General features: G+C 37.9%; 1 protein-coding gene across 3 annotated transcripts; it reads left to right on the top strand.

Moving 5' to 3' along the window:
• The first annotated feature begins 712 nt into the window (after positions 1 to 712).
• ttc39a (tetratricopeptide repeat domain 39A) lies at positions 713 to 26,394 on the top strand. 3 transcript variants are annotated; one of them, XM_044128754.1, is made up of 22 exons: positions 713 to 770; positions 878 to 965; positions 2,515 to 2,565; positions 2,713 to 2,763; positions 3,067 to 3,123; positions 10,186 to 10,290; positions 15,908 to 16,039; positions 17,264 to 17,304; positions 17,532 to 17,599; positions 17,685 to 17,749; positions 17,905 to 18,004; positions 18,287 to 18,352; positions 19,671 to 19,779; positions 19,862 to 19,929; positions 20,007 to 20,066; positions 20,424 to 20,585; positions 20,860 to 20,951; positions 22,127 to 22,247; positions 22,793 to 22,904; positions 23,536 to 23,650; positions 23,814 to 23,930; positions 24,598 to 26,394. In XM_044128754.1, the coding sequence occupies exons 2-22, from the start codon at positions 913 to 915 to the stop codon at positions 24,710 to 24,712; spliced, it is 1,860 nt and encodes a 619-aa protein (XP_043984689.1). In that variant the 5' UTR covers positions 713 to 770; positions 878 to 912; the 3' UTR covers positions 24,713 to 26,394. The 3 variants fall into 3 exon arrangements, with proteins under 3 accessions (XP_043984689.1, XP_043984690.1, XP_043984691.1); XM_044128755.1 differs by lacking the exons at positions 713 to 770; positions 878 to 965 and adding an exon at positions 4,543 to 4,715 and having other exon boundaries at positions 2,546 to 2,565; XM_044128756.1 differs by lacking the exons at positions 713 to 770; positions 878 to 965; positions 2,515 to 2,565; positions 2,713 to 2,763; positions 3,067 to 3,123 and adding an exon at positions 4,032 to 4,715.
• Positions 26,395 to 26,823: the final 429 nt, after the last annotated feature.

Below are 26,823 nucleotides of genomic sequence, written 5' to 3'. Positions count from 1 at the left end.
GAGGCTTAGACACTGTATATATTGATTCATTAAAATTTTCCTTTTTAAGCTTAGTTAATACATTTTGAATTAGGCCCATGCAAAATCACCTTTGATGTGTTTTTAGGGATTAGTATCCTACTAAAAAAATGTAATTATGTCCAAATTTCAACCAACTGACTCAAACTGACCCTCTGATGATCAGAAAAGACTGAGCCACTTAAAAGATCTTCAATACTATCCATAGTGAAATAAACTTTATCTACTCAACTCACTCTCTACCTTTTAAATTTGAATACTCTGACACCATCCAAACCACTAGTAGCTCTGTAGCAAATAAAACAATTTAATAAACTATTTGCACAGTCTGCCTTTCTATTTTGAATATATTGGCTGCGTTGAAAAACTGCAGCAAATAAGATAATTTCGTAAATTATAAAGTGATGTTAATAACACGTCTATTTCTGCTCTTTTTTAGTCACTGTAATAGGTTCCAGAGCTCTAATGTCTAGAAAATATGTGATATTAATATTATTATAAATGCGTTCAAATATATTCATATGTGTTTAGGATTTTCTTTTTATTTTAATGCTTAACTTAAGAATTTAGCGACGATAAGCAGTTTCTGCTTTAACGTGGAGGGCTTTAGGACCAGGGAGCCACATTCCTGTGCATTTAAATACAAAAGTCATTATTATGGTGATGAGAGCAAAACACCTTTTTCACCACGTCAGAAAGCAGGAAGAGCCTCAGCGGCTGCTCTCCGCCACTCGTGTCCGTGTGAGGTGACGGTGAGGCGGCCCCTGTCCTGTCCTGTCCTGTCCGCCTGGGTGTGTGTGAGTGTGTGACTGTGTGTCCCCCTCCATATCCACCGTGTAAAAAGCTGCTCTGTTCGCAGTCTTCAGCTGTCCCGCCGGACCGCAGCGCTGTGGGATGAGTTTCATCAACAGCTTGAGGCGAAGCGTGAGGAAGGATGACAGCAAAAAGTGAGTAGAGAGACAGAAATCAGTGCAGGACCAGACCCTGTCGGACCATGTTTTATGACGCTCTTTATGACGCTCATCATGTGTTTGTCTCATTTAGTTTATCACACGGGAGATACGACCGATAAGACAGAGTGGACGCATCACTCTGAATATAAACTCCTGTCCTGCTGATTGTGTCTCATTTCGTATTTACGAAATACGGCTTAAACTTTTAAACCATTTGAGACCGAAGGAAGTTCATGTACATGCTTGTCTTTATTATTTCTGTCGCAGTAACCAGTCTGCAGCCTGTTGGACAGCATTACTTTCATAATGCGGTAAATGGGGATTATAGTCAGCAGTGCTGACGTAGATCAAATGGAAAGGAGTGCAAATGATCACAATGCTGTCTGGGTCAGTGGTTTTATTCACCTAAATACATAAAACCACATTAACTGCAATTACTTCATCTCCCTATTGTAACGTAAATTTGATATTCTGGTTGACAGACTTTTTGAACGATAAAGTTGCCATTTTACCTTATAAATTAGGGTTTGGGCAACAAAAGTAATAATTTAAAGTGTGTAATGTATGTAGTATCTTTGAAAAGTTCTATGACTTGGACTATCTGCGTATATCTGCATAATTAAAACAATTTCTTTATTCGCAAATATTTTATTAAAAAGATGTTTTGGTTATAACAACAAAAATGCACCATAAAAAAACATCTCTAAAAATAAATTTTCAACATTTGATTTCTTAAAAATGTACTTATAAGAAATTTTTAAGTAATGAGAGAATGAGATAGATATGTTTTAAAAAAACAAACAACCCAAACCTAATTCTTCTTATGTTTGTTGGAATAATGTCTTCTCAGCAAATCATTCTTTAAGTTTAATCTGTGATCCTTTTCAAAGTGCAGCACCTTGGGTGGTTGGTGATCTGCACCATAAATTGAATGTATTGAATTGCAGAGTCAGACTGTGCAATAAAACTACTCATACGCACTATGAGTTGGATGTTACATTTAAATTGTCAGAGAATCACTGTGCATATTGATAATATGTTTTTTTACTGTTGGATTGACAGTAATTGCCCTTAATGCCCCACCTGATCCATTTCTTTAGCATCTGAGATGTTAAATCTCAGAGTGGTGCTCGGATCGTTTAATGATAAAAAAACTGAAAATAATTAGAAAGATGGAGGCAATAATAGCTGATATTGATATTGACATTTTCAGCATAGTCATTTAATATTTTGCTAATTTCTTGATATTATTGGCAGTTTGCATGTTATACTTTCTGTGAAAACACTGCAGCCTTTGCAGGCATATTTGTTGATTTATAAAACAAGACAGGTTTCCATATTTGTGTGGCTGCCCATTTCCTGAATGTTTCATTTTGTTAAAACCATTATGTTTAAGGTTTGTTGTCTTCCAGGAGGCTTTCCTTGTAAGCATTTGATTTATCTCCAACAATCCTGTAAATCCCTATTCCTGAGATCCCTTCCCTCGCCTCCTCCTCGCTCCATCAGGAATTCATGTCTTACATTTTCGGTGTTGTCTTCACAGAGTCGCTGAACAGGCACAAGATATCCCTGACGGCCCAGACTCACCGAGCCGGTATGTTCGCATTCATTCATTTCTTTTGTTTCATACAGTCACAATTAGGAGTGGGACTGCTAAAAGTAAAACATTGCTTCTCTAAAGCAAACCCCATAATGATGATGCTGCGGAGGCGGTGCGGCTGATCCTTTTTTCTGATTCCAGGTTGTCCGTTTTAAGTGGTCCAGAGCTGGACCCCGTCATCACTGACTTCAAGTAAGTTTCTTCTGATTCTTCTGAAATATTTTAGTAAAACTTACAGAGGAACAAAACTAAACCAATAAACTTAACATCAGGCCGTTTTCACCCAAAGATGTCAAGTAAATATTATCTAAAAAGGTCTCATTAGATCTTTGTGAACACCTTTGAAATATGGGAGTGTCTGCATCTATCCCTGCCTGTGTTTCTGTGGCTCTCACGCTTGTGTTTCTCAAACAATAGCTGTGCTTTCAGCTGGTTTTATCCCTCGAGAGTTGCTGCTTTTCTCTGAACACCTTCAATTTTGTTCCTGTGTTTCAGGTTACAGCTGCCAGAGAACAGCGACACTCAGGGGTCAATGGACCCGTCATCAAATGGGTAGGGCTTCGCTCCGAGTGAAAAAAAATCTGGGTTGGATTGCAGAAATCCAGGCAGTGTTTGCTACAAATAAATCAGCAAGAATTGCTTTTATTACAACCCCCCCCCCTGAGAATAAAGAAGCCAATAGTTAAAGAAAGCCGTTAGAAGTTATATTTAAAGTTTGTGGGGCTTAGCAAACATGCGGAAGAAGGTTTTGTTTTTTTTATAGCTGCATTCAAAATGTTGTATGGTGGGGAAAAACTAGCATATGCTGGTAGCTTTGTGGTCAGCAGAAATGGGGAAGCTGGTCAGAATATACAGTACAGACCAAAAGTTTGTGTGTCCCAACTTTTGGTCTGTACTGTATATAAAGATGGATGGAGCTAAATGCAAAGTAGCTCTGTTAGAAAAGCTATCAAGAGGCTGCAAAACAACTGAGGCTGGAGCAAAGGTTCAGCAGAACAACTAAACATGGAGTCGGAGCCAAAGACTCCAAACAGTCACATCCTGGCTCAGGTGTGTTGAAACAAGGAGGCACCTAAAGGCTGCAGGGCAGTAGCCCTCGAGAACTGGAGATGGAGACTTGGCCTAGTCAAAGCCCAGGGAGCAGATCAAAAGAGATGTCATTTCAGTCTGGCTGAGCTTGAGCTCTTTAGTAAAAAAAGAAAAAAAAAGAGCAGCTGTAACGGCAACAGAGCATGGTTTGATGAGTTAATTTCACCAGCATGCCGCACTTTTCAGAGTACTTCTCCAACTTTACACCATATCTGAAGAGCTTTTCTTTCAGATATTATATTAGGGAATCTGACTGCAGAAGGATATTAAATTAACCTGAATCCTGTCGCAGGCAGAATCCAGGCTGTATGAAAACCAAACATTTGTCATTCAGAACATTTCTATTTACCAAAGCAGCCATGTGAGGGTAGATGAAGTCAGTCTCTTCCTGCTCTGCCGTCTGCAGAGTGCCGGCTCTTCATTCATGACCAGTGGGAGCTGCTGTGCTGCATCCGTGGCCTCTGCTTCAGGACGCGCTGCAGTCTTCACTCTGACACTGCAGCATACTGAACTATATAAAACTATATGATGTAACTCTAACACTTTCTCCCCCCCGTCTTGCATAAAAGCCCTCAGGCTCTAAACCTATGGGCATTCAAAGCCCACCCCTCAGTTTGCTTTGGCCAATCAGAGCAGAGACTGCAGTGAGGCTGGCGATCAGGGGAGGTGGTCCCGGCTTTTTGTTTGTGTGTTTGTGTGTGTTTAGGGCAGCACAGACAGGTCGTGTGTTTCCTCCTCATGTGTGCTGGTCATGCCAATCTCATTAAGGGCTGCTGTTGCTGCTGCCTCCGACCTTTTTCTCCCTCTCTCTCTCCCTCACTCCCTCCCCTCCTCTCTCATTCATTCTTCTCCCTCTCCTCTCTTGTGCTGCTTCTGCTCTAGACTCTGCAGCCACAGAAAGAAACGCAGATCATTATTACTCTGCGCTGCCCCCGGTGAAGGCCCGAGGCTCACTTCTGCAAATCTTCTGTGTGCTGTCTGCTACCTCTGTGTCTTTCCTTTAACACACTGTGCCAGATGAAAATGTCACAAGAAGAAGAGAGTCCGTCAAATGGGTAAGATTTCTGCTGCATGTTGCATGCTTCGCTTCATCACATGAGGGGAAATGTCTTTTTAACCATGACACTTAGGCAAATAGGCGAGATCACTCTTTTGTTTTTTGTACCTTAAAAAAGCTTCTGAAATTGTTACTTCAGCTGGAATGAGAAGGTCGAAAGCTCTGAGTCGACAAACTAATGCTTCGTCACTGCTGTGGAGCTACGTGGGCGCGCGTTTGCGTGTGTGTGTGTGTGGGTGTGTGGGTGTTATTGCAAACTGGTGTGCGCGACCACATGGTGTGATGGTTTTATGTGTGCATCTGCCTGATAATGAAAAGCATTGTGCTAGTTGCTCTCTGGAGAAATTAACAGAATTGCTGACTAGAAACTTTATTGAATTATTGGGACAATGTGTGGTATGCACATCCTGAAGAAAATTGATTCTTTTTGTTCGTTTAGCCCCTTCCGTGTGCATTTTCTTTCTTTGCTTCAAAGGTATTTGTCATTCACTTAATGGTGATTTTTTTTCTCTCTTTTTTCCTGAAAGTGCTAGAAAGTTGTTTTCCAAACAGGCAGTTCCAGTTCTGTTGGTATTACTCCTGATTTAGGTGACACGGTGACTTACTGGTTTGAAGATGAGGAGTCATTTAAACTGTTTAAATAACCTAAATAAGTTATTAAGCATCCTGCAAATAGTCAGCCTTATCTTGTAGTTGATTCACAAGAAACTTGGAGTTAGAATAAACACTTAAAACAATCCCTTTTCTTAAATTAAAATGCACATTTAAATCTACAGATCTTTACTCATCTGGCTCATGCTTTAACTTTGTTGTTTTATTTAATGGTAGAGTTTGGTGTTAAAATTGAGAAAACTAAAGAATGACTTAAAACCCCGGATATTGAATTGTTTCATCTTTTTTGGGATACATAATTCCTGAACAGAATTTAACTGAATTGGGCTAAACTGAAAAAAAGGATTTGACTGAAGAGGATTTAATGACATGGGACTGAATTCAGTTGAATTAGATTGGATTGAATTGGATACATAGAGTGTGAACTGAACCTGATTGGTTACAAAGAACTGAATGGGACTGAATTCAGTTTAACCAGATTCGGTTTTATTGAATTCAATTTAATTGAAATCCCATGGAAATGTGAGCTTTTTAAGGTGAAATAACTAAATAAAAAAATAAAATTTTTGAGTCATATTATTGTAGCTGTGCAGTGCGCTTTCTTGTTGCTGTTCTGTTTAGCTGAGGTCACTGGTCACTTTGTCCCTTCGCAATTTTGTACCTTTGCCGTTTTGCTCTTTTCTTTGCAGACTTTTATCAAACTAAATCATTTTTCGTACCGACTGTGCAAGAATTTGTACCGACACGGGGGAAGTTTTGACCTCCTCGTGCAACCAGCAATTTAAAGTAGAACATGTAGTCCTGCAAGGAAATATGTATATTTTTATTCCAATAAAGGTATTATTTAACAGTATAATCTTTCATATTTCATAAATCAAGTTTCTCAAAGGGATCCTGGATTCATAAGTAATATAAGTGTGGTGAAAACAATGATTATTACCGCTGTAATTCATAAAAAATATTTGACTTCCAAGAGAGATAAACTCATCTGTAACAGTTAATTAAGCAGCTATGAAATGGTTGAGGTTTGGCAGCACATGAACGTTAAATGGGGATAATAATTAGAAAAGACACAAACTGAGCTGAAGACTTAGCAGCTGCCACTGATTCAACATCTTTAGTTGAGAACTTTGTTGTGATCAAAAGAGGATTTTTTTGTGATCATCATACAACAGATTATTATTATTATATTGGAAGGAAATGGTATAAATAAACTTGCAGTGTAGCACACATTTAAGCAAAGATAAGTGTACATTAAGTTCAGACGGTATCCATGCTCTTTACATCTTCACAGTGTTTAAAATAGTGGGCAGATTTTTATTGCCGTTAAGTTCTGGTCATTTTATGAGATACAGCATTTTTAGCAATAGCAATTATTCCTGATAAATCAGTAAACTCAAGTACTGCGTTGTGCTTTGTGATCTTTATGTCATTTGTGTTAGGTGGCAGCTTGTTTTTGCAAGCAGTGCTCTCTAGAGTCCAAACACTCTGTGTCCAGGATGTGTGGGGTATGCAGATATATTGTTAGCCATTTTCCTGACCCTAGGACTGTAGAAATTCTGTCTGGAGGGAAAAGTCAGCGCTGATGACCTTCTGTGCAGACATATTGTCTGGTCCTGTCTTGTTTTGTGAGTGAGCCAAACCACACAGTGATCGACAAACACAGGATGGACTGAAGACGACCAGCAGCTCCTTGGGTAGGTTGTTCTTCTTGAGTTGCTGCAGGAGCTACAGTTTCTTCTGGGTCTTATTCCAGCCGGTATCTATGTGAGAGAACCATCTCAGATCCAGGGAAAGGTTCATGTGCCATCATTTGTGTAAAGAGAGAAGAGGAGTGGGGAGAAAACACAACCCTGAGGGGCGCCAGTGCTGTTTACAAAGTCTGTTTACAAAAACGTCAAAACTGTTTCAAAGTTGTTTTCGAGAAGCATATTTTTAACACTTTGAAAGCTATATATAAGCTTTAGTAACTAATATGCACACACTGCATATCATGAATTTGAATATACAAAGCTCGTGTGCAGCAAAGAGGATTTGGGTATTGGATGCTGTGTGGTTTCTGTTTGCAGCTGCTCTTCTTTCTAACAATGGCATTGGTTTGCACATAAATCCTGTGTATAGATCTTAACAGTGGAAATAAATGATCTAAGGAACAATCTGAAGACCCAAGGATGTTTTGTTTATCTTCTGTTTTCTTTAAAAAAAAAAAATAAAAATTAACAGTGAACAAACAAGCACGAGAGGTCACAGCTTCACAACTATCAGGTTACACTGAAAGCCAGAAAATAAGAGCTTAGGTCAGCACACATTAGCTGATGAGTTCAAAGACTGGACTTATTGCAGTCACGTTTTGTAAGTCACATTATCTCAATCAGATAAACCAAACTTTTCTAAATGCTTGTAATACTAAATGAGGTGAAACTCACAGGGTCACAGTAGACTCAGTTTATCTGCGCCTGTAAATCAGACCAGAAATAATAAATTTTTACAGAATTATAAGCATTAAACGGTGAGATTTATTTAAAATAAAGAATGAAAGTAATACGTGTAAAAGTTGCTACACAGTAAACATGAGGGAAAGTGCAGGTTGGACAGGCTTGGTGACGTCTGTGGTCACATGTTGGAGGACATGTGACATGAGTGCTTGTTTTCTTTTTTTTTACACTTTTAATGGTTATGTTATTCATCCTGTAGAAAACAATTAATGGTTTAAATCGTTTCTTAAAATATAACATACGTGCAACACAATCATTAATGCTTCATCAACACAATCTATGACTTCAGCTTTGTTGCCTGCCATACTTTGAGGCATATTTATGATATAAAAAAACCTGGTTCTTATGTTTGTTTTTTAGGAAACTGAGTTTTTTCCTTGTTGCTGGTCATACGGTGAAGGCGGCAGTCACCCGCATGTCATTAGCCCAGCCTGCACAGAGCAGTGTGTGCTCCTCCATCATAGTGTGCCTTCATAACACGACTTTATTGTTCCTCTGTGCGTCCAGCAGACAGGAATGTAAAAAATTATTAGCCACCACTGTTTGGGTCTGTCACATGACCAGCTCCTGCTCTGTTTTAGGTTTGTCATTGAGACTGGAGCTGTTTGTGTAGATCTGAATGTTGCCTTCACCACTGACTGAGGCTGCACCATATCATTAGAAATCAATTATAAAGCAGGGGGGTGGGGGTAGGGGTCTTTGCAAGGTCTTGGTGAAGTCTCATTAAATATGCAATGCAGTGCTATGGAGTGTGGAACAGTTTTGTGCAAGCAGAAACCTCCTGTCTGTAATTTTGCTGGTTCATTGTGCCTTTAGGAGCACAACCTGAATGGAGGAAGCTGGTCCAGTGGCTTATCCATGAGGTGTGTCCAGCATGGGCTGGTCATGCTGGTTACATTCCAAGAATACAACTTCATCACACCCTCACCAGGCCTTTGAGCAGTCCAAGTGACCTAATTTATTAAGATGCTTTTGCCACTGCAGCTGCTATGTGCATATGTCTGCTATAAGCAACTCAAACAAACAGTCCACAATCTGTAAACAGGCACAATGCTGATTAACAATGATACATCCACAGGTGCAGCAGGGATTCCAGCTCGGGAGATGCGTTCATACCCCCAAATCGGACGTATAAGTTGCTAAAAAACTGAGGAAAGTTGTGACTCTTCTAGGCTGCAGTTCAAATGTAAAATGTACTTGCCATGCTGCCAAAACAATTTGCAGCAACTCAACTCAACTGGCTTTTTAAAATAATTTTACGCTGAATCTGAAAATGTGGGTTTACAGTTTTGATATGGTCAGCTCAAAGTAATCAGCATTTTATCATCATTCCTGATTGCACTTTTTTAGACTTGCACACAAAACAACGCACCATGTTTTTTAAATTACTGTTATTATTGTACAAATGAGACTCACCAGTACGCTCTGCTCAGCACAGAAAATCCCCCTGTTACACTGCTGATAAGCTGACACAAATATGTTTACTCTTCATTTAATGATGACACTTGGAAAAAATGTAATGTTTCAATTGTTGATTTTAGTGTTTTTTTGATGTTGGTGGAATGCGCTATACAAATAAAATTTGGTTGATTCAAAAAGTGATGTTCTGAGTACAAACAACATATTATTAGGGACATGCTGACATGATGTCTGTCAAGTTTAATATGATTCAGCCATGTTGAAATGGGCTCAGGGATTCTGCAGTCTTGGTCTGGTGTGAAATAAACCGGCTGTAACAAAACTGATAAACAGAAAACGTTGCCAATGATTTTTTATCATAACTTGATTAACATTAACATTTTCATCTGAAAGATTTACCAAATTCATATAATTCGTGAAATTATATGACCAGCTTTCTTTGTATGTATCAGACTGGGATCATGTTTGAATCTAAACTATAAGTGTTGTTTCTTTAAAAAAAAAAGGGGGGGAAGGGGTAGCTTTTCAAGAGCTTTTATTTTTGCTGATTTCCTCGGTAATTTGCAGCATAATGCAGAGACATGGTTAACAACACTCTCATTGAGTCGGTTCATCTATCTGCCTCATGCAGCCTCTGTTCCTGTTTCTGTTTCTTATCTTATGCACAGTTACTGGCATTGTGCAAAATGCAATCAACAGGAAGAACACACAGGTCAGAAGTGACTGTCTGGGAGAACACAGAAAACCTGCTAGAATGAAGAGTTGTTGCTGTTTTTGTCCAATAAGATGCAGATTTAAGTCACTGTTTTATCAAGACTATCGTGTGTGATATGAAATTACTGTATCAAAAATAAACTGCTCTGCTGGTTTATGTAAGATAACACATATTGTAGAACATTTAACTGTGAGCTAGGTTTAATGTGGATGTGTCTGGTCCTGCAGGTGCTCTCGGTCCGACCTGTCTGTGGCCCTGGAGGACTGCATGGCTGCCCTCGATCTGTTCCTCAGAAATGAGTTCGAGGAGGCGCAGGCCCGCCTCTTGAGCAAGTAAGACCGCAGCCTAAAACTGACGTTGACACATCTTCTGTACACACCAGGCTCTCGGCTTTAAAGGGAAAATATGTAAAAACTTTGATGTTTCATGGAGAAAGAATCTTTTTGTGAGATTTCTGTCCTGCGATGAAAAGCAACACTTTGAACAGCAGGGAGTGGACGACCTGAAAACTAACCTCAGTAGACAGGGAAGGTTTGGTGATTTTTTTTTATTGGATTTGTCCTCTACTTTTGAGGCTGTTGATACTACAATATGAATGAATTACTAGTTTACTCTGTTGATATGTTTCAAACACATGTTCTCGTCCTGGTTCATGCACATCCTCTGGATTTTACTGGACATGGCAGCTCTGTCTTGTGGGATTCCTCAAGGCTTTGTTCTGGACTCAGCTTTTATTTTATATAAAGATTAATATTCTGTCTGTTGTCTTTATGCTGATGAAATTCATCTGTACCGTTCTCATGGGACTTGAGAGCTTTGGTTTAAGTGACTTCCTGACAGAAATCATGCAGTGGTTAAATGATCTTGATCAATGACCAGGATTACATGACAGGATTTCTGTACCAAAAACTACATTTCGGTGTGATGGCTTCCTTTCATATTTTAGATCCCAAACCATTTTTCTGCAGTAATGTCAGGAGTTGGTCAAATTTAGACTCTCCTAGGTATTGAATATTTCAGTGTGCTGTGTATTTGTGAGCTTACCTTGATGGCCTCTGTTTTTAATTAGATAAGTCAAGATCACTTTACAAACATAAAGATCTGCAACCAGTGGTGCTGTATTTGCACAGCAGAGGTGTGTTGTACAGTCTGCTGTAAAATCTCCAGTATATCTGCTTTGCTTTTTCAAAATGTTTGATACAAAGACAATATTTTCTTAAATTATCGTCAAAATGTTCTAATTAGAATCTTGGATTTCCTCTTTTTAAAAATGGAGAAAAAAACTGATTATTATTTTATTTTATTTAAGTAGGTGTTGGAAGAGTCTATGACTTTGAAAACCAAAATCATCCCTGGCCTTGTAACAGAAACAGCAATGATGGCTGCAGGTTTTCCATGATTCCTTGCTTCACATTTCGTTAATAAAGTTAGAAGGACGGAGTGCAGTCCCACCCAGCCTCATGTTTTGTTCTCTAGTTCTGTCGTCAAGTTACTCTACTGTTTGCTTTCTAGTCTGTGGGCTATTATCAAAACTTTTATCACACTGTAAATAATAGTTCCCTTTCAATAGAAGCTTTTGAGGACTGTGGGCCACTCCTTTGTCCTAGTTTTTTTCTTTTCTGTCCTATTTTATAGTAAGGAGAGCTTTCTGTCCCCTGTTACTATGTGATTTTAATTTTGTTTTCATTTATTTTAATAGTGCAGTTTGTTTTTGCACAGGACCAAATTTAAATACTACTTTTTCCATATTCTGTTGTTAATGTTTTAGATGAGTTACCACAATGTTTTCCTACGTAGCAGAATAATGAGTAAGAACAGGAGACAGTGAGGGTGTCTCAAGGATGAATGTGTTGTGTAAATCCACCGTAGAACAAAAGCAAAAGACCTTGTAAAGATGCTAGCTGAGTAAAACAGCCACTCAAAACAGAAGAAGATCACTGAAAAATCTCAAATAGTCAAACTTCAGTTTCTAAATGCACACAGAGAAAGATAATAAATAATATGACCATACTTAATCCTGAAAAGAAAAAAAATGACTAAGTACTTGGTGGCAGCATCATGTTTTGCTGCAGTGGAACAGCTACGCTTCACATAATAGATGGTATCACGAGGAAGCATCACTATAGGGGAGCATTAAAGCTGCAGCTTAAGACATGATGACAATAAACAGATCTTCCAAATGTACAAAGAAGCTGCTAAATTAGTCACAAAATGGCTTGCAGACAAGAAAGTCAATGTTTTAGCGGGACTGTCACAAAACTCCCAGCCTCACATGTAATTTGTGGCCAAAGTTGAAAAGTTGCATGCGAGCAAAGACGCCTGCAAACCTATTTCTGTTAGACCAGTTCTGTCAGGAGAAGTGGGTCAAACTGCCTGCAAACTATTCTGCCAGTTTTGCAGAAGGATATTCAAAATATTTTGTAAAAGTCATTGTCAGGAGGTGCAGTGTGAGGTGATGAGGCAGACGCAGAGAACCCAGGTAGAAAATGACAAAACAATGATTTAAGGATGAATTCAGAAAAACAACAATCCAAAGTCCAGGCAGCACAGATAAAGAGCGGAAGGCTAAGGCTCAAAAAACTGGGAACAACTGGAAACTCAATTGATGGCAGTAATAGACGCAAACCAGACAAGACATGATACAACAAGGACCCGACGAGGAACACGGGTGGGATTAAATACACAGAGGGTAATCAAGGAACAAGACACAGCTGGGAACAATCAAGGGGTAGACAGGACAACACAGAAACTCTACAGAACACAGAACGCTAAATGAACACACAGAAAACCCAAATCATTACAGTCAAACAGTTTTGAAAAGGCAATTCTACCAAATATTAAGGAAATGTATGTAAGATTTAGAATTTAAAGAACATAACTCCCAAAAATCTCTCATTGTTTGTCAAATAGAAATAATTTTGGTAATCCTAAATGACGTAAAACAGGAAAAGTTCAGCCTAATTTAATGTCAGAAAGAAAAACAATATTAGGTGCCTATTTACCTGGTGAATAGTTTTTTTTACTATTCATGCATCATAGTTTAAAGTTTTTTATGGGAAAGAAAAAGTTTAACATCTACTTCTTCATTTCTTTACTGTTGAAATAATTAAATAGGTGTTCCTATGTCAAAGATTTTATTTGGAAGTAAAGAGCCTGATGACTCGGACGACTTTGCTCGATGTTAAGTTGTGTTTCTGACAATATGAAAGAGTATTTTCCCATTTCTTGTTTTCCGATCTCTCGCTTCTCCATCTGTTCCCAGTCAGCTGGGATGAGAGCTCACATGTGCACACACTCAGGCACACTGAAACTAACGCGCTGAACCCGCCGAGTTTAAACAAGTGTTTGTCTTTAATATACACAGTTTAATGAATAAATCTGAATATTTTTGAAAAGTTTGTGTATTTCAGTAACTCGGTTTACTAAGTGAAACACATGAAATAATCATTTGCACACAGAGTCATGTCTTCAAGCCTTTATTTCTGTTAGTTATGATGATTTTCTGCTTACAGCTAATTAAAACATGACATTTAAGATTATAGTATTATATCAGACCAACAAAAAATATATTAAAATTTAATGCAGGCTTAATTAAACTATGTTTAACACCTGCTTTGAGGTTTTTATTTTAAAAAGGAACTTTTAATCTGACAAACTTAAATATAACTATAAATCTGGTCTATGCTGTCCTGGTCCTAAATGTATTAAAATCTAACTTATAAAAGTTGAAATATCACAGATTGAACCAGAAGCAAACTAGTAAACTGAGGAAAACAGAAAAGGTTTTTGGACAACAAGACATATTTTATTGTTAAGCTGCAGTTTGGCTTGCAATAGATCTAAAATTATCCATACAGGCAGGATTTATTATATGTTTTAATTATAATAAATCAATCCTGTCAACAAGTTGGAGGTAACTTTAAGAACTAGCAGTTATGGGTGAAAGGTTTATTTTGAGCATTTGTTCACTCCTCATTAACTATTAACCATGTTACTTCTCACAGTTTAGTCCAGTTAGTTGAGAGCTGATGTTTCTAATTTTTGCTCTGCAGTTGTTCCACCTTTGACTTTATCTGCTTTGTGCATTGATATTACTCAAACTTGTAGAATTCAATCTACTTTGATTAGATTTTCTTTATTTTTCTATTGAATATTGCTAACTGTATTATTGGCTTATGAGAAAGCAGGTCATTTTGTGTGCAGTAGGTTGATTTATTGTATTTCTTTTTAAGTTACTCATTTGTCAAAAAGAGGAAGTGAAGTCACAGTGATGACAGAGGTGCTGCGTCCATGTAATGGGAGGAATGAGTCATTAGTCCTTTAATCTTTTATAGTTTTATCTTTTTAGTTTTATTAAAAAGTTACAGTAAAAATATTGTGTGTCAATTGGGCTTATTGGGAAAATAAAATGGTTAAATAAACTAATATTATGAGGATTTCATGCAAATTAAGATCAAAATAGTTTTACTTTTTTTACTGCAGTGCCAAAAGTTTTGGTACTCCTTAATTCTTTACAAAAGCATTCATTGGGATATTACATGTGGTCTCAGATGTGCATGACCACTGATTGAAGACTTCCTTAGTTTCATCAGGTGAGGACCCTAACCCTACCCTAATCCTATCAACTCCAGAACCCGGACTAAGTGATGGCTTATAAGAAATAGTTCATAAAGTTTAGAGAAGAGAAAATGATTTAAAACATACAGTAGCAAGCACCTTGAATATGTTTAAACATATAGTTGGAAGAAACAGACATGTAACGAGACTTGGCGACGGCAGACACTGAGGTTTCAGTTTCACAGTGAGGTGCATCAGTGTGATCCAAGAGCAGGATTATCTGTATTTATGAGGTCTTTCTGATTCTGTATATTTCTGCGGTCTAATTTCATCCATTTTGTAAAGAATGAACTGTCTTGCGCGTAGTGATGCTCTGGCTGTTGCCACGCTTCCTGAATCGAGTTGACGTGTGCAGAGCTGAGTCCAAGGCGTGCCTGGAGTGTTTGAAAGAGATTACGTTACAGCTCCTCCCTTGCATTATGGAACATTGTGTTGAAAATAATGAAGCCCTTGTTTTAAATACCAGCTGTGTCTGACAGCTAAGTTAACGTCTAAAACTTAAAGGTTTCTGAGTCAGCGCTGCCGTCATGCTTATGTTAACCTGGGAAAATGTAAATGTAAAGCAAATGCCAGTGGTTGAGCCTGTGGCCCAGCATTGTCTGGTCGCCTGATGTTTTTACTTTCTGGTTGTCACAAACCATTTAAAAGCATCTTAGATATTTTACTATTACCATTGGGCGTGATTTATATTTCAGCCAACAGACATCTAAAAGTAAGTGAAAGAGGACAAGGTTGTAGCTTATTCGTCCGGTTTACATCATTTACAAACAGAGCTCCGGTTCGTTATGACTAACTCTGATCTCTGAAAATCGGTTAATGCAAACGTCAGTGTACGACTGGTTGGAGCTGACTGATCACATGGGCAGGTCACATGGCTCTGTGGTGCGGTGAAGTGCAGTCGGAGCAACCCGACTGCATTCCTGGCTGAACACTTTGGTCAGCAAAACAAGCAAAACAAAACCACGACGTTTTACGCGCAAGCAGACTGTATGCTGCACATTCAGCTGCCATTGGGACCATCAACAAGGATGACTTCAGAGGAACAGCTTTGCAGTGGACCGTAACTCATTTAATGTATATCCATGTGGGAATTAGTTTTGATGACGATTTAAAACTGGAGCAACCAGATTCTGAACCAGTCCAACAAGAAGATGCACAGAGAACATGTTGCTAATGTTTTCACTAAAACCCATTGGGTCAATCTTTTGTTGGACAAAAAGTGACTCAGATTCAGTCAGACTTAAAATAAGAGGTTTCTCTGCTCTCATTTGATCCCACTATCTAATGTATCTGATATAAAAGTTCTTTATCTACCCTGCTTTCATTTCACAGATCCAAAGACAGCATGTACCACGCTTTGACCTACGCCACTATTTTAGAAATGAAGGCCATGATGACCTTCGACCCCCAACACATTCTGACTGCGGGCAGTACTATGAAGGAGGCGCAGACTCTCTGTCAGCGGTAAGACTTTCCCACAGCTTGAGAGTGAAATACAGTTGTTTGACCTGCAATAAATAAATAAATGAAAAAGCACAATGTGGTTCATTTCTACGTTAGTCTGTAAACGAGGTGGGTATTGTCTGGAGCAGAACACCTTGCCTGAAGGTTTTGTTGGATGACTGGTGTTAAGCTGCTGATTGAGATGCTTCATATGAACACTGAATTTTGTGGTTCATGTCAAGCAAAAGCCAAAGAGCAAGCTGAGATCATCCTGACCAATTAGCAGAAAAATGTTACAGAGATCTGTTAAACTCCTGTCAGAATCCAGCATGACTTTCACACCAACACGAGATCAGACCTGCACTTTTCTTTTTGAAGATTTTTAGCATTACTAAAGCACTTGATACATGAGAACTGAATGATAGGCAGCGTTGCATCACTGAGCATTTCCACATTTTGTCACCGCCGTAAACCTTAATGTTTTTATTTGGATTGCGTGACACTGCTGTGCATTGAAAGAAAACTTACATGAAGATTTTCTATTATTTTTACATTTATTGGCAAATAATTAAAATAATCTGAAAAGTGTGGCATGTATTTGTAACCTACTGATTGCAGTCTTCTGGATTAATATGATCTTTAAAAAGCCTCATTTGCAGATTTCTATTTTGTCCCAAACCTATTGTTTGTCTTTAAATGTAGCAACAAAGTCACGAGGTTGGCAGCAGTCGGGTGACTATTGTTAACTTTACACATGCAGACAAGACCTGGTGGGCAAGTCAGTCAGTCAGTCAGTCAGTCAGTCAGTCAGTCAGTCAGTCAGTCAGTCAGTCAGTCAGTCAGTCAGTCAGTCAGTCAGTCAGTCAGTCAGTCAGTCAGTCAGTCAGTCAGTTCTCTCTGTGGGCAGAGAAAAAGGGGGCAGTGGCTGATTTTTGAAAAGACTGATGGATTGGTTGAGATTGGTTTCTTATGTATCAACTTATCTCCCAAAATAAAGAGAGTCTGGGTCAACTTATCTACCCCTAAAATGCACATGAATTATTTTTATATTTGGAAATGCAACTGAAAACCTTGTTAACCTTTCATTACACTTGACAACAATGTAAATCCCAATATACACACTGACTTGCAGTTCTTATGCAACAAAATGTGAAAAAGGAGTCTGAATACTTTTGTATTATTCTGTGATTCCAGAGTGATTAGTCAATATTTCTAAAACTTGGTTTTGTCTGCTTTCCCTTTTAGATACAGAAGGAAGTCAAGCTTCTCAAAAAGCTTCACAGAAGGTCAGAGAGTTAAAAATGTCACCTCAGTTTGTCAGACGTCAGCGTTTTGCATGTTTTTGTCTCTTGAATGTTTTGTGTCGGTCTAAACTGAGAAAAGTGTGTTGGTGTTAATCGTGTGTGTGACATTGCGTGTGTGTGTGTGTGTGTGTGTGTGTGTATTCTGCTGCCAACCAAACTGTCAGCAGTATTGATGAAGGTAATTTGTGATGTAATCATGTTCACCTCAGAGGAACTGCATGCCGAGGTCTGCTATGCTGAATGTCTCCTGCAGAGGGCAGCACTCACCTTCCTTCAGGTCAGCTGTCACCCATCAAACACAAACACTGCAGTGTGCAGCTGAATCTGTCTGTAAATAATCTTCTTGCTCCATTTCTGTCCAGGATGAAAACATGATTAACTTCATCAAAGGAGGTATTAAAGTGAAGAACAGCTACCAGACATACAAGTGAGACTCTCAACCATATCCATACTCTGACTTTTAAATTTTCCTGCTTCTTTATGAACTTTTTGTTTTGTTTTTGAATGTGTTATTTCACACTTTTTGGCAACATCCGACAATGAGCATCAGTTCTGTTTTCCCGATTTATCTTGTCCTCTCAGGGAACTCCACACAGTCCTGAAGTCAACTGGATACACCCACGGCGACAATCACGGCCATTTTGAGGGCGGCGTGAAACTGGGAGTCGGAGCCTTCAACCTAGTACGTGTGGAGAAAATACAACTATCAGTGTGTAAAAGTGAACGCAATGTTTTAGAGACCTGATCCAATGTTTAAAACACAGATTTAACATTTTCAGATTCTTAGAAGCACGAAGCAAAGCAAAAAAAAAAAAAAAATCCCATAAAGAATCATGGTCTGACGTGACCACGTTCAAGTCCTAGTTTGGAAATTCAGGATTAGTTGTGACTCATTCTAACTTTAATAACGGATCACTGTCTTGTGATCATCTGAGCGTTTCATGTACTTCTCTGCCTCCTGTAGATGATTTCCATGCTGCCCCCACGTACGCTCAAGCTGCTGGAGTTTGTAGGATTCTCTGGGAATAAGGTGAGTTAAACTTAACCAGTGACTTGGTTCCTATTGATGAGTCCATTTTCATACTCAACAAGGGCAACACAAAGGGCTTCACATTGTATAGAAACAAGCTAACTAAATTATATAACCAAGACTAAACTTAAAGTGTACAGAAATGTGAGGAAATATAATTTTTGCTGATGACGATCAGGAAACACAAGAGAGCATAAAAATCCTGAGGAGCATCGTTTTTGTAAAGTACCAATGAGGGGCAACAGGAAGGTCATAATTCATGAAAAGAAGAATAAAACTAACTCAAAGTAATCTAACATCTGCATTTACAGCATCAAAACAAAAATAAATACATCAAATACAATCAAAATATAGCTTAAAGTGCAATGGACCTACAGATATAATTAACTTTAAATTCTAAAATATTCTTATTGTTGAAATTCAACCAAAGGCTAAACCAAAAAGATAAGTCTTACGTTTGCTTTTAAACTCATTAGAATCTATAACTCTTGTACCATAAAACTGTCTGATAAATGTACCGTAAGTGATTACATTCTTTAATAATTTAAAGTCAATAAATGTTTATTAAAGCAGAAACTTAGCTGTGACTTGAGCTCTTTTCCTAGTGTTTGTGACAAGAAACCAGCAGATCATTTCATGAGACTGTTCTGGATCTGATGAATATGTGATTCAGTTGATCGAACATCTTAACTTTCATATCCTGTCTGACACAAGAGAATATTTGTTTGTAAGTTTTTAAAATTGCAGAGGATCCTTCTGCTCTCTTTAACATACTTCTGGTCATTATGTAATAAGATGGAAATAATTAATTTAATGTAGCAATAATAATTTAGTGGTAAATTATGATTTCTGGTGAAACACTAAATACACTGATATGACGGTGTTGGACCTGACACATACAGTGAAAGTGTGAAATGAAAGTCCTCAACTGCAAAATTGACTTTGAATCTCTGATCATGATGAGTAATGCAAGTGCAATTTCATCACTTTATGAGTTTCTCTTTTTATGACTGATTCTTTTATGATTAGAATCAGTACTTCTAATATCTCAAGTTTCATTCATGTAACTAATATAGAAAGCAACCCGGTGATGTTCAGAGTTTGATTTGTGACTTGACTTCTCCAGCAGAGGGCAGCGGTGCAGCAGACTGGTTTATCAAGCTCACGTGTTTAAAGCCGGGCAGACAGGCGGCATCCTCCGCCCTGCTGTCACAAAATACTGAATCAGTGTGTTGATTATGCTCTGATTTTCCAGCTGATCTTTCATTAGCAGAGACTTAACTCACGCTTAGTTTTAGCTGTTTCTGTTTGTGTGCAGGAGTTTGGTCTTCAACAGCTTCAGGAAGGCTCTGCAGAAAGCACCTTCAGGTCGTTCCTGTGTAATATGCTCTTGCTGTGTTATCACACATTCATGAGCTTCATATTGGGTAAAGCCAAGTTACACACAAACACCAAGCTGCAAAAAAACCCCCCAAACCAAACTTAATTATTTTTGAATGTTTTTCACAGGCACTGGGGAAGGAGACGTTGAAGATGCAGAAAGACTTTTGCAACCATACCTGAAGAAATACCCCAAGGTTTGCAATACTACTTTTCATTCTTTTGTCTTTGACTTGTGTTGTTCCATTGCATATTATATTTTGCCTTTCTGCAGGGATCCATCTTTTTGTTCTTTGCTGGTCGAATAGAGGAGATTAAGGGCAACCTGGATGGTGTAAGTATCTTCTTTGGGCCTTAAAGAAAAAGTCTTAATGTCACTAAATTACCTGATTATGGTGATATAATCACCATAATCAGGTAATATATGGTGCTTCAACAAGACAACCACTCTATTTTTATATTTTTTGTGCAATGCTCAACACTTTAAACACAAAAAAACTAAATTAACTAATTTTACCGTGTAGGAAAAATCCATTCAAATATGTAACTTTTAAAAATTAATTCATACAATATATAAAATTGGTACTAATTAGCTTGAACCAGCGTCATGCTGGAAAGAATTGATTTTTGCAGGACTGATTGATTTACAAAATGTACAGGCTCAGTGAATTATAACCAGTGTTGTGTGCAGGCTATCAAGCTCTTTGAGGAGTGCTGTGAGGCTCAGCAGCAGTGGAAACAGTTTCACCACATGTGCTACTGGGAGCTGATGTGGTGCTTCACATACAAGATGCACTGGAAGATGGCCTACTTCTACGCTGATCTGCTTAGCAAGGAGAACTCATGGTCCAAGGTCTGACTATGTCCTCTGAGATGTATTTGTTTGGAAGAAAAATACTTTTTTTTTTATCAACTTCTGGAATTATGAGTGAATTATTTTCATGTTGATGCACAAATATAAATATTTCCACTACAGATTTAGTCAAGATGAATCTATTCTTAGCTCAGGAGAGAAACATGAAAAATTACATTCTGTTGAGATATCCCAGATCTTTGTGGGTTTATTTTTCCTCTTTTCTAAAGGTATGATGAGATCGCTGTGGTAAGCATGTTTTATTTTCCCACAGGCCACGTATGCTTATATGAAAGCAGCCTATCTCAGCATGCTGACTGAGGATGACTGCCTTACCTTCGGGGAGAGTGCGCTAACTCTTTTCAGGTATGAACCCAGATAATGCTGACACTACTCACAGCAAAGTGAAACAGATAATTCATTCTGATAGTTTAGAGATGCATAGAACCATAGTAAAGGGTTTTTCTTTTTGTTGATGTGTAAAGATGAGAAAGTGGATCATAACTTAATCACCTAAATGTAGAAAACTAAAGCTGAAACACAGGTCCTTAGGTTTGATTAGTTTGCCAGGGATGTGGTTTGCTTTGTCTTTATTAGCATCCGTTGCTCTTTGGAGATAGATATATCACCTTTTAATTGTAGTCAGAACTGTAAATGTACAAGGATTGGAGTTGGAACAATGGAACAGAGCAACCAGTGAAGTCCTGGAAAGTCCTGCCTCTGTCAAGAGTTCAGTATCCAAAATGGCTGCTACACATGTAAAACATAGTCAAAGCTGCATGAATGTATTAGTCATTTGCACTTCAGTTTGTCTGTCTTTAAACAAAGAAAATACTCTGCACCCTCTTTCTGTTAGGATGTTTCTTTTGCTCTTCAATATCCGCAGTTAGCCACAGAACAATTAGAAGATAGCAGATTTTCTGTCTTACAATCAAAATAGACTCAAATAAACTCAATGATTTTCTTTCTGAGACTATTGAGGCTACAAGTTAGAAAAAAATGTCAAATTTGCAAATTGTTTTGCTCAGTGATAAGGGTAACTGCTGTGAGCAATAAAAGCAGATAAGAACATGTTACTTTCATTTTTTGCATTCAAATACAAAAAGAACCTGGTAGATGCGGCACAGTAGCTGCTGTCTGAACCTCCAGTTTAATGTAATAGAAATCAACAGAAGCGGCAACACAATTTTATAAGGACGGCAGCCATGTTGAAGGACAACATCTGCACATTATTTTCCCCAACTTAAACTAAAATACTTGGACTTCTGGGGACAAATGAAGCTGATAACAAATGACAATGCATTTTCTGCAATTGCCCCACATTTTTCTTGAGATAGACAAGTTTTCTTTTTTCTTTGAATTGGAAGTGTGTGAATGATGGAAATGAAAAGCAACAAAAGTCAGCCTTCTTGTTGGAAAAAAAACCCAAAAACAACAGATTCAAGGATAAATGTGGAATATTTTAAGAAGTTCTGACCTACAGTTTTCTCACATGGTCTCCATGTTGCTGTTATTTATGTTCTTTTTGCATCATGTTTCAGGCAGGTCCCTGGGCTGAAACAGAAAATTGCAGGAAAATCTTTGCCAACAGAGAAGTTTGCGATCAGGAAAGCCCGCCGCTACTTAGGGGAAAATTCCGTTCCTCTCCCAGCTCCTCCACTGGTCAGTACTGGAAAAAATTTCAGCAGACAGAGTTTCATTGTTGATAAAACTTAAATGTTTATCAAAGACATCCTTCTCGATAATTTTTGATCAGTAAAATTTCACACGACATTGCTCTTGTCCAAGAAAGTCATCAACTAAATGAATCAAAGCTGCAACCAGAATATTTGCACTCATGAGCTCTCATTTATTCTGTAATGAGACCCAAATCTTGCTTGTTAGAGAACAAAGGTGCTCTGTAGTCTTAGACCTATTAAACCCAGTTATATAAGCAGAGGTCCAGTCCTCTGATCAGTCAGCTATTCCTCAGTGGCATTTTGGCTGTGAAGTCAAGATATATACTTATGCAATGTAGTGCTAAATATTGGAATAAACCAGTCAAAAATTCAGATATCTGCAGTAAGCATTGTTGTGTTTAATTTCTAAAGTAGTTGTAGACATAATGAGTTTTGGTGAGCTGCTGACAACATACTTTGCTCTGACAATGGGAAATGATGATAATTGCTACCCGTAAATCATTTTGCCTTTTTTTGGATGATGTCCAGGAGATGATGTACATCTGGAACGGCTACACAGTCATTGGAAAACACAAAGACCTGACTGAGGGCATGCTGAAAACCCTGGATGAAGCCCAGGCATCACTTGAAAGCTTTCCAAGTATGCAAAACTCTACAGAGACATAAAGTAATATCAGATTTAACTTAAGATCATTTTTAAAACTTTTTTTTAAAAAAAACAGTAGCTACAATTTATCCAGTATATTTCATGCATGACCTTCTAAAGTTTAACCTTCGCATAATTTATGTACCAACTTTAAATTCAGTTTAATGGTATTTCTGTAGAATAATATAAAATAGTGAATGATTTCAAAGTGGAAGGAAAGTGATACTTAACTGCTTATAAATTAAAATCGGAATATTTCAGCATGCCTTTATAATAAGCTCCTGTGAATCAATACATTATAATTTATCCTGAAAGACTTTTTGGCTTCATCTCTCCCAGATTTGCTTATTTGAATGATAACTTTTTGCCCATTCAAATGTGAATTTTCAGATTTTTGCTTGTAAAAAATTTTGAAAACCACAAATTATTTTCTTATTCACCAATTTGATAATTTGATTTCATCTTTCACTTAAAATCCCAATAAAACACATGAAGGTTTGTTCTTGTAAGATGACAAAGTGTGAAAAGGTTTAAGACAATAAATACTTTCATAAGGCACTGTATGGATCGTTAAATAAATGACACGATGACTCATGTTGTGTTTTTGGTGCTTGGTCTTTGTCAGGGACTGAATACTCCGTAGACGATCAGTGTCTGTTGAGCCTGTTGAAGGGCCTTTGTCTCAAGCACCTGGGACACCGAGAGGAGGCTGAACACTACTTTACCCTCGTCCTCTGCAAGTGAGCCTCTTACACAGATGAAGTATTTTGCAGCCAGCAGAAGTTGAGAAAATTATGTCTTTTTGTGTAACTAACCAACAGGATCTTTCTAGAAGACAATAAGCACAGAACCACACAACACAACACTTAAACTGCCATTGTTGTGTTTTGTTGTTGTCTGCAGTGAGACTCAGATAAAATATGACCACTACCTGGTTCCTAATGCCCTACTTGAGCACGGTCTGCTGTGCCTGGAGCAGGGGAGAAGAGATGAAGCTATTAAACTTCTAGAAATGGCAAAGTAAGTGTTTGAAGTCACTAAATGTTGGCAGTAGAACCCAAATGATTTATTCCTGTGGCATATTTAGGTTCCAAGTAACCTTTTAATTTTAGCACCATGTTTCTTCTGACTGAAAGTAATATTGACGTTTTGGAGCGGCCTAGCAAGATTTCCTAATTGAAATGAACAGACTCATAGGTTGCTTTCTGTGCAGAAAGCTGAAAATTAGGGTGATGACAAGGAGGCCTTCCAACCTCAAAGACTTGGAGATCATCACCAAAGATGAATCTCCAAAATACCAATGAAAACCTGATCAACAGTTATAACAATGGTTTGATTTCTGTAATCCGGTAGAGGTTTTTTCATTAATTACTCAGAAAGGCATTTCTCAATAAAACGTAATGAAAAACAGATCAATAACATTTTTAGACAGATAAACATAGTGGCTTTTGAGAGAAATCCTTCTCATTACGAATAACATTTTTGGTTGAATGAAATAAATTTGAAATCTAAATCTGCGAGTGGTAACAATTTTGGGCTTAGCTGTACAACTCATCTACATGTAAAGAGAAATGACTTAAATGATCTATTTTTGTCACATTTAAACAGAAAATATTTTTATCCTTTACACAATAATATCACTTGACATGTTTTAAGTTGGCTTTTTTTTTCTCCTGCTCTGTTTTAGGCACAATTACAAAAACTACTCCATGGAATCACGGACGCACTTCCGTATCCAGGCTGCTTTGCACAAAGCTAAGGGAACTGGAGAGAACGGCGTCCATGTTCCTTCCAGTCCATAACGGGCAGAGCACGAAGAGCATGAAGCAGTGACAGCTTCCTGCTTCTGTAACCCCACCTTGCAACATCCAGCCCGACCAGCTGCAGCCCGTTCGGGCTGAAGTGTTTATTTTATTTGTTCATCAAATCTGGAGGCAATTGTTTATTTTCTTGTTGTTGATTTTTGGTGTTATGTGTCAAATTAGCGTGGACATCTGCAGCTCTGACTGGCCTTAACTGACTTCTTCGTCTGATTTTTACATCTTCTTTTTAGAGGAATATTACATGGAACTTCAGTTGCTGATCTGACTTGAAATAGAAACGAGTTTGGAAGTCGGTCATGTATTTATAAAATGCTGTAGCCTTCCATCATCGCTGCTCACTGAAAAACATAAGAGTGGCAAACAAAGTCAAATTTGTGCAATATACAAGCTTTCTCCCCACCATCATATAGCGTACAAATGAACATTTTTGAAAGTTTTTATTTGACATAGTTATTTGCTATGGATTCCCAAAATCTATTCATGTACATATATTTTGCTATGTATAAAAATTCAGAGCCAACTAGACCAAATTTTTTAAATCCTTTTTTAATAGGTTTATGTATGTATAATTATTAACTATGTTAACTATGTTTTCCAGAATGAAGGAGCCTATTATTGGAAATTCAAGGGGGGGGGCTTTTCAGTTATGGTTAGTAAGAATTATTTTAGTTGACTCATTCAGTCTTTTTTTCCCCCCCAGACATGAGACTGAAACTATCAGTTCTGAAAGCCTCTATTTTCTCTTTGCATAGACCAAATAACTTGCCAAAGTCAAAAAGCCAGCAAGACTTGCAGATGTCCTTTATATTTACCTACTGTAAGCTGCACCTTTTTACACAGATTGTCCTGTTTTAAGAGGACAGATAAACATGTCTTTTAGAAAGGCAGACTCCCTCTTTGTTGCCTCCTGGTGTGTGGGACTGACTCCAGGGCTACTTGAGCTTGAACAAACCGGCCTTTCAAAGTGATCAGGGCTGTTTGCTTGTCCGCCTGCTGCATCCTATTACATGTTGAAGGAAACTCTTATTCACCACAAAGCACTACAGCCTTTACAGATTGTGAGATTTATCTGTTGACACCCCTATGAGCCAACTCCTTCCTAGAACTACCTACAGAAGGAACCAAAGTTACAACCACATCCTGCTGAAGAGTGTCTGTGTACAACAAATATGGTTTCTCCTCGTAATTGATTGGTGGATGGGTGATTGCAAAAGGCTGTGCACGTCTAACAGCCTTTTATGAACTCCGATGGGGTCTGAAGAGTTGGAAAACTGATGATTTATTTCTATACAAGAGAACATAGGGATACCCAGCAGGTATTGAACATAGCCCTCATATTTATATGTGTGATGAGAGAAAACTTTGTTTTTTGTTATGACTCACCAGTAACAGGTTGTCTATTATACCGGAAGGCTTGGCGGCCACAAAATACCACTATTTTGTCATAGATGCAGTCTTCTAATAGTGAGCTTGGGAAATGCCTCTGTATCACTGTTTTCACTGTGAATCCTGGCAAAATTGGTTCCTCATCCAGCTTTGCAGCCAATGGTTTCTGTGTTTAATCATACTAATACCCCAGGGAAACAGAAAGTTGACAATTAGTAATAAGAGGTTTGTAGATATTCTGATGATTGTAAAAAAGTAAAGTGTACAACAGAAAACATGCTTAAGCTACAATTATTTTTAAATGTACCAACAATTGCCACCAGAGAATTTATTTTTAAAAATGTCCCCCACCTTCAACCCGCACTGCACTGATTTTTGAAATTTCTCCAAGAAGAGCTTTATATTAATTATGAAGCAGAAAATTTCATCGCTTCATTTAAACTCAACTATAACACGTAGCTCTGATTTTGATAGTGCGTTTGACTTTTCAGTGAGAAATTTTGGAATGACCCCCTTACACGCAGATAAGAGAGGGAAATTAAAAAATAAACATATTACGATCTCTGTCTCAATTCGACAAAACCTATACATCCTTAAACGTTAAGGTTTTTGTCACAAAGGTAAATATTGTACAAAATTTTGAATTAAGTCCCCTTATTTATTTAAAATACAGTGTTTAAAGTGAGTCATTACTTCCAATTCAT

This window comes from Gambusia affinis, linkage group LG10, assembly GCF_019740435.1.
Source record: "Gambusia affinis linkage group LG10, SWU_Gaff_1.0, whole genome shotgun sequence".
Classification (NCBI taxonomy): domain Eukaryota; kingdom Metazoa; phylum Chordata; class Actinopteri; order Cyprinodontiformes; family Poeciliidae; genus Gambusia; species Gambusia affinis.
This window is presented reverse-complemented; position numbering and strand designations above follow the sequence as displayed.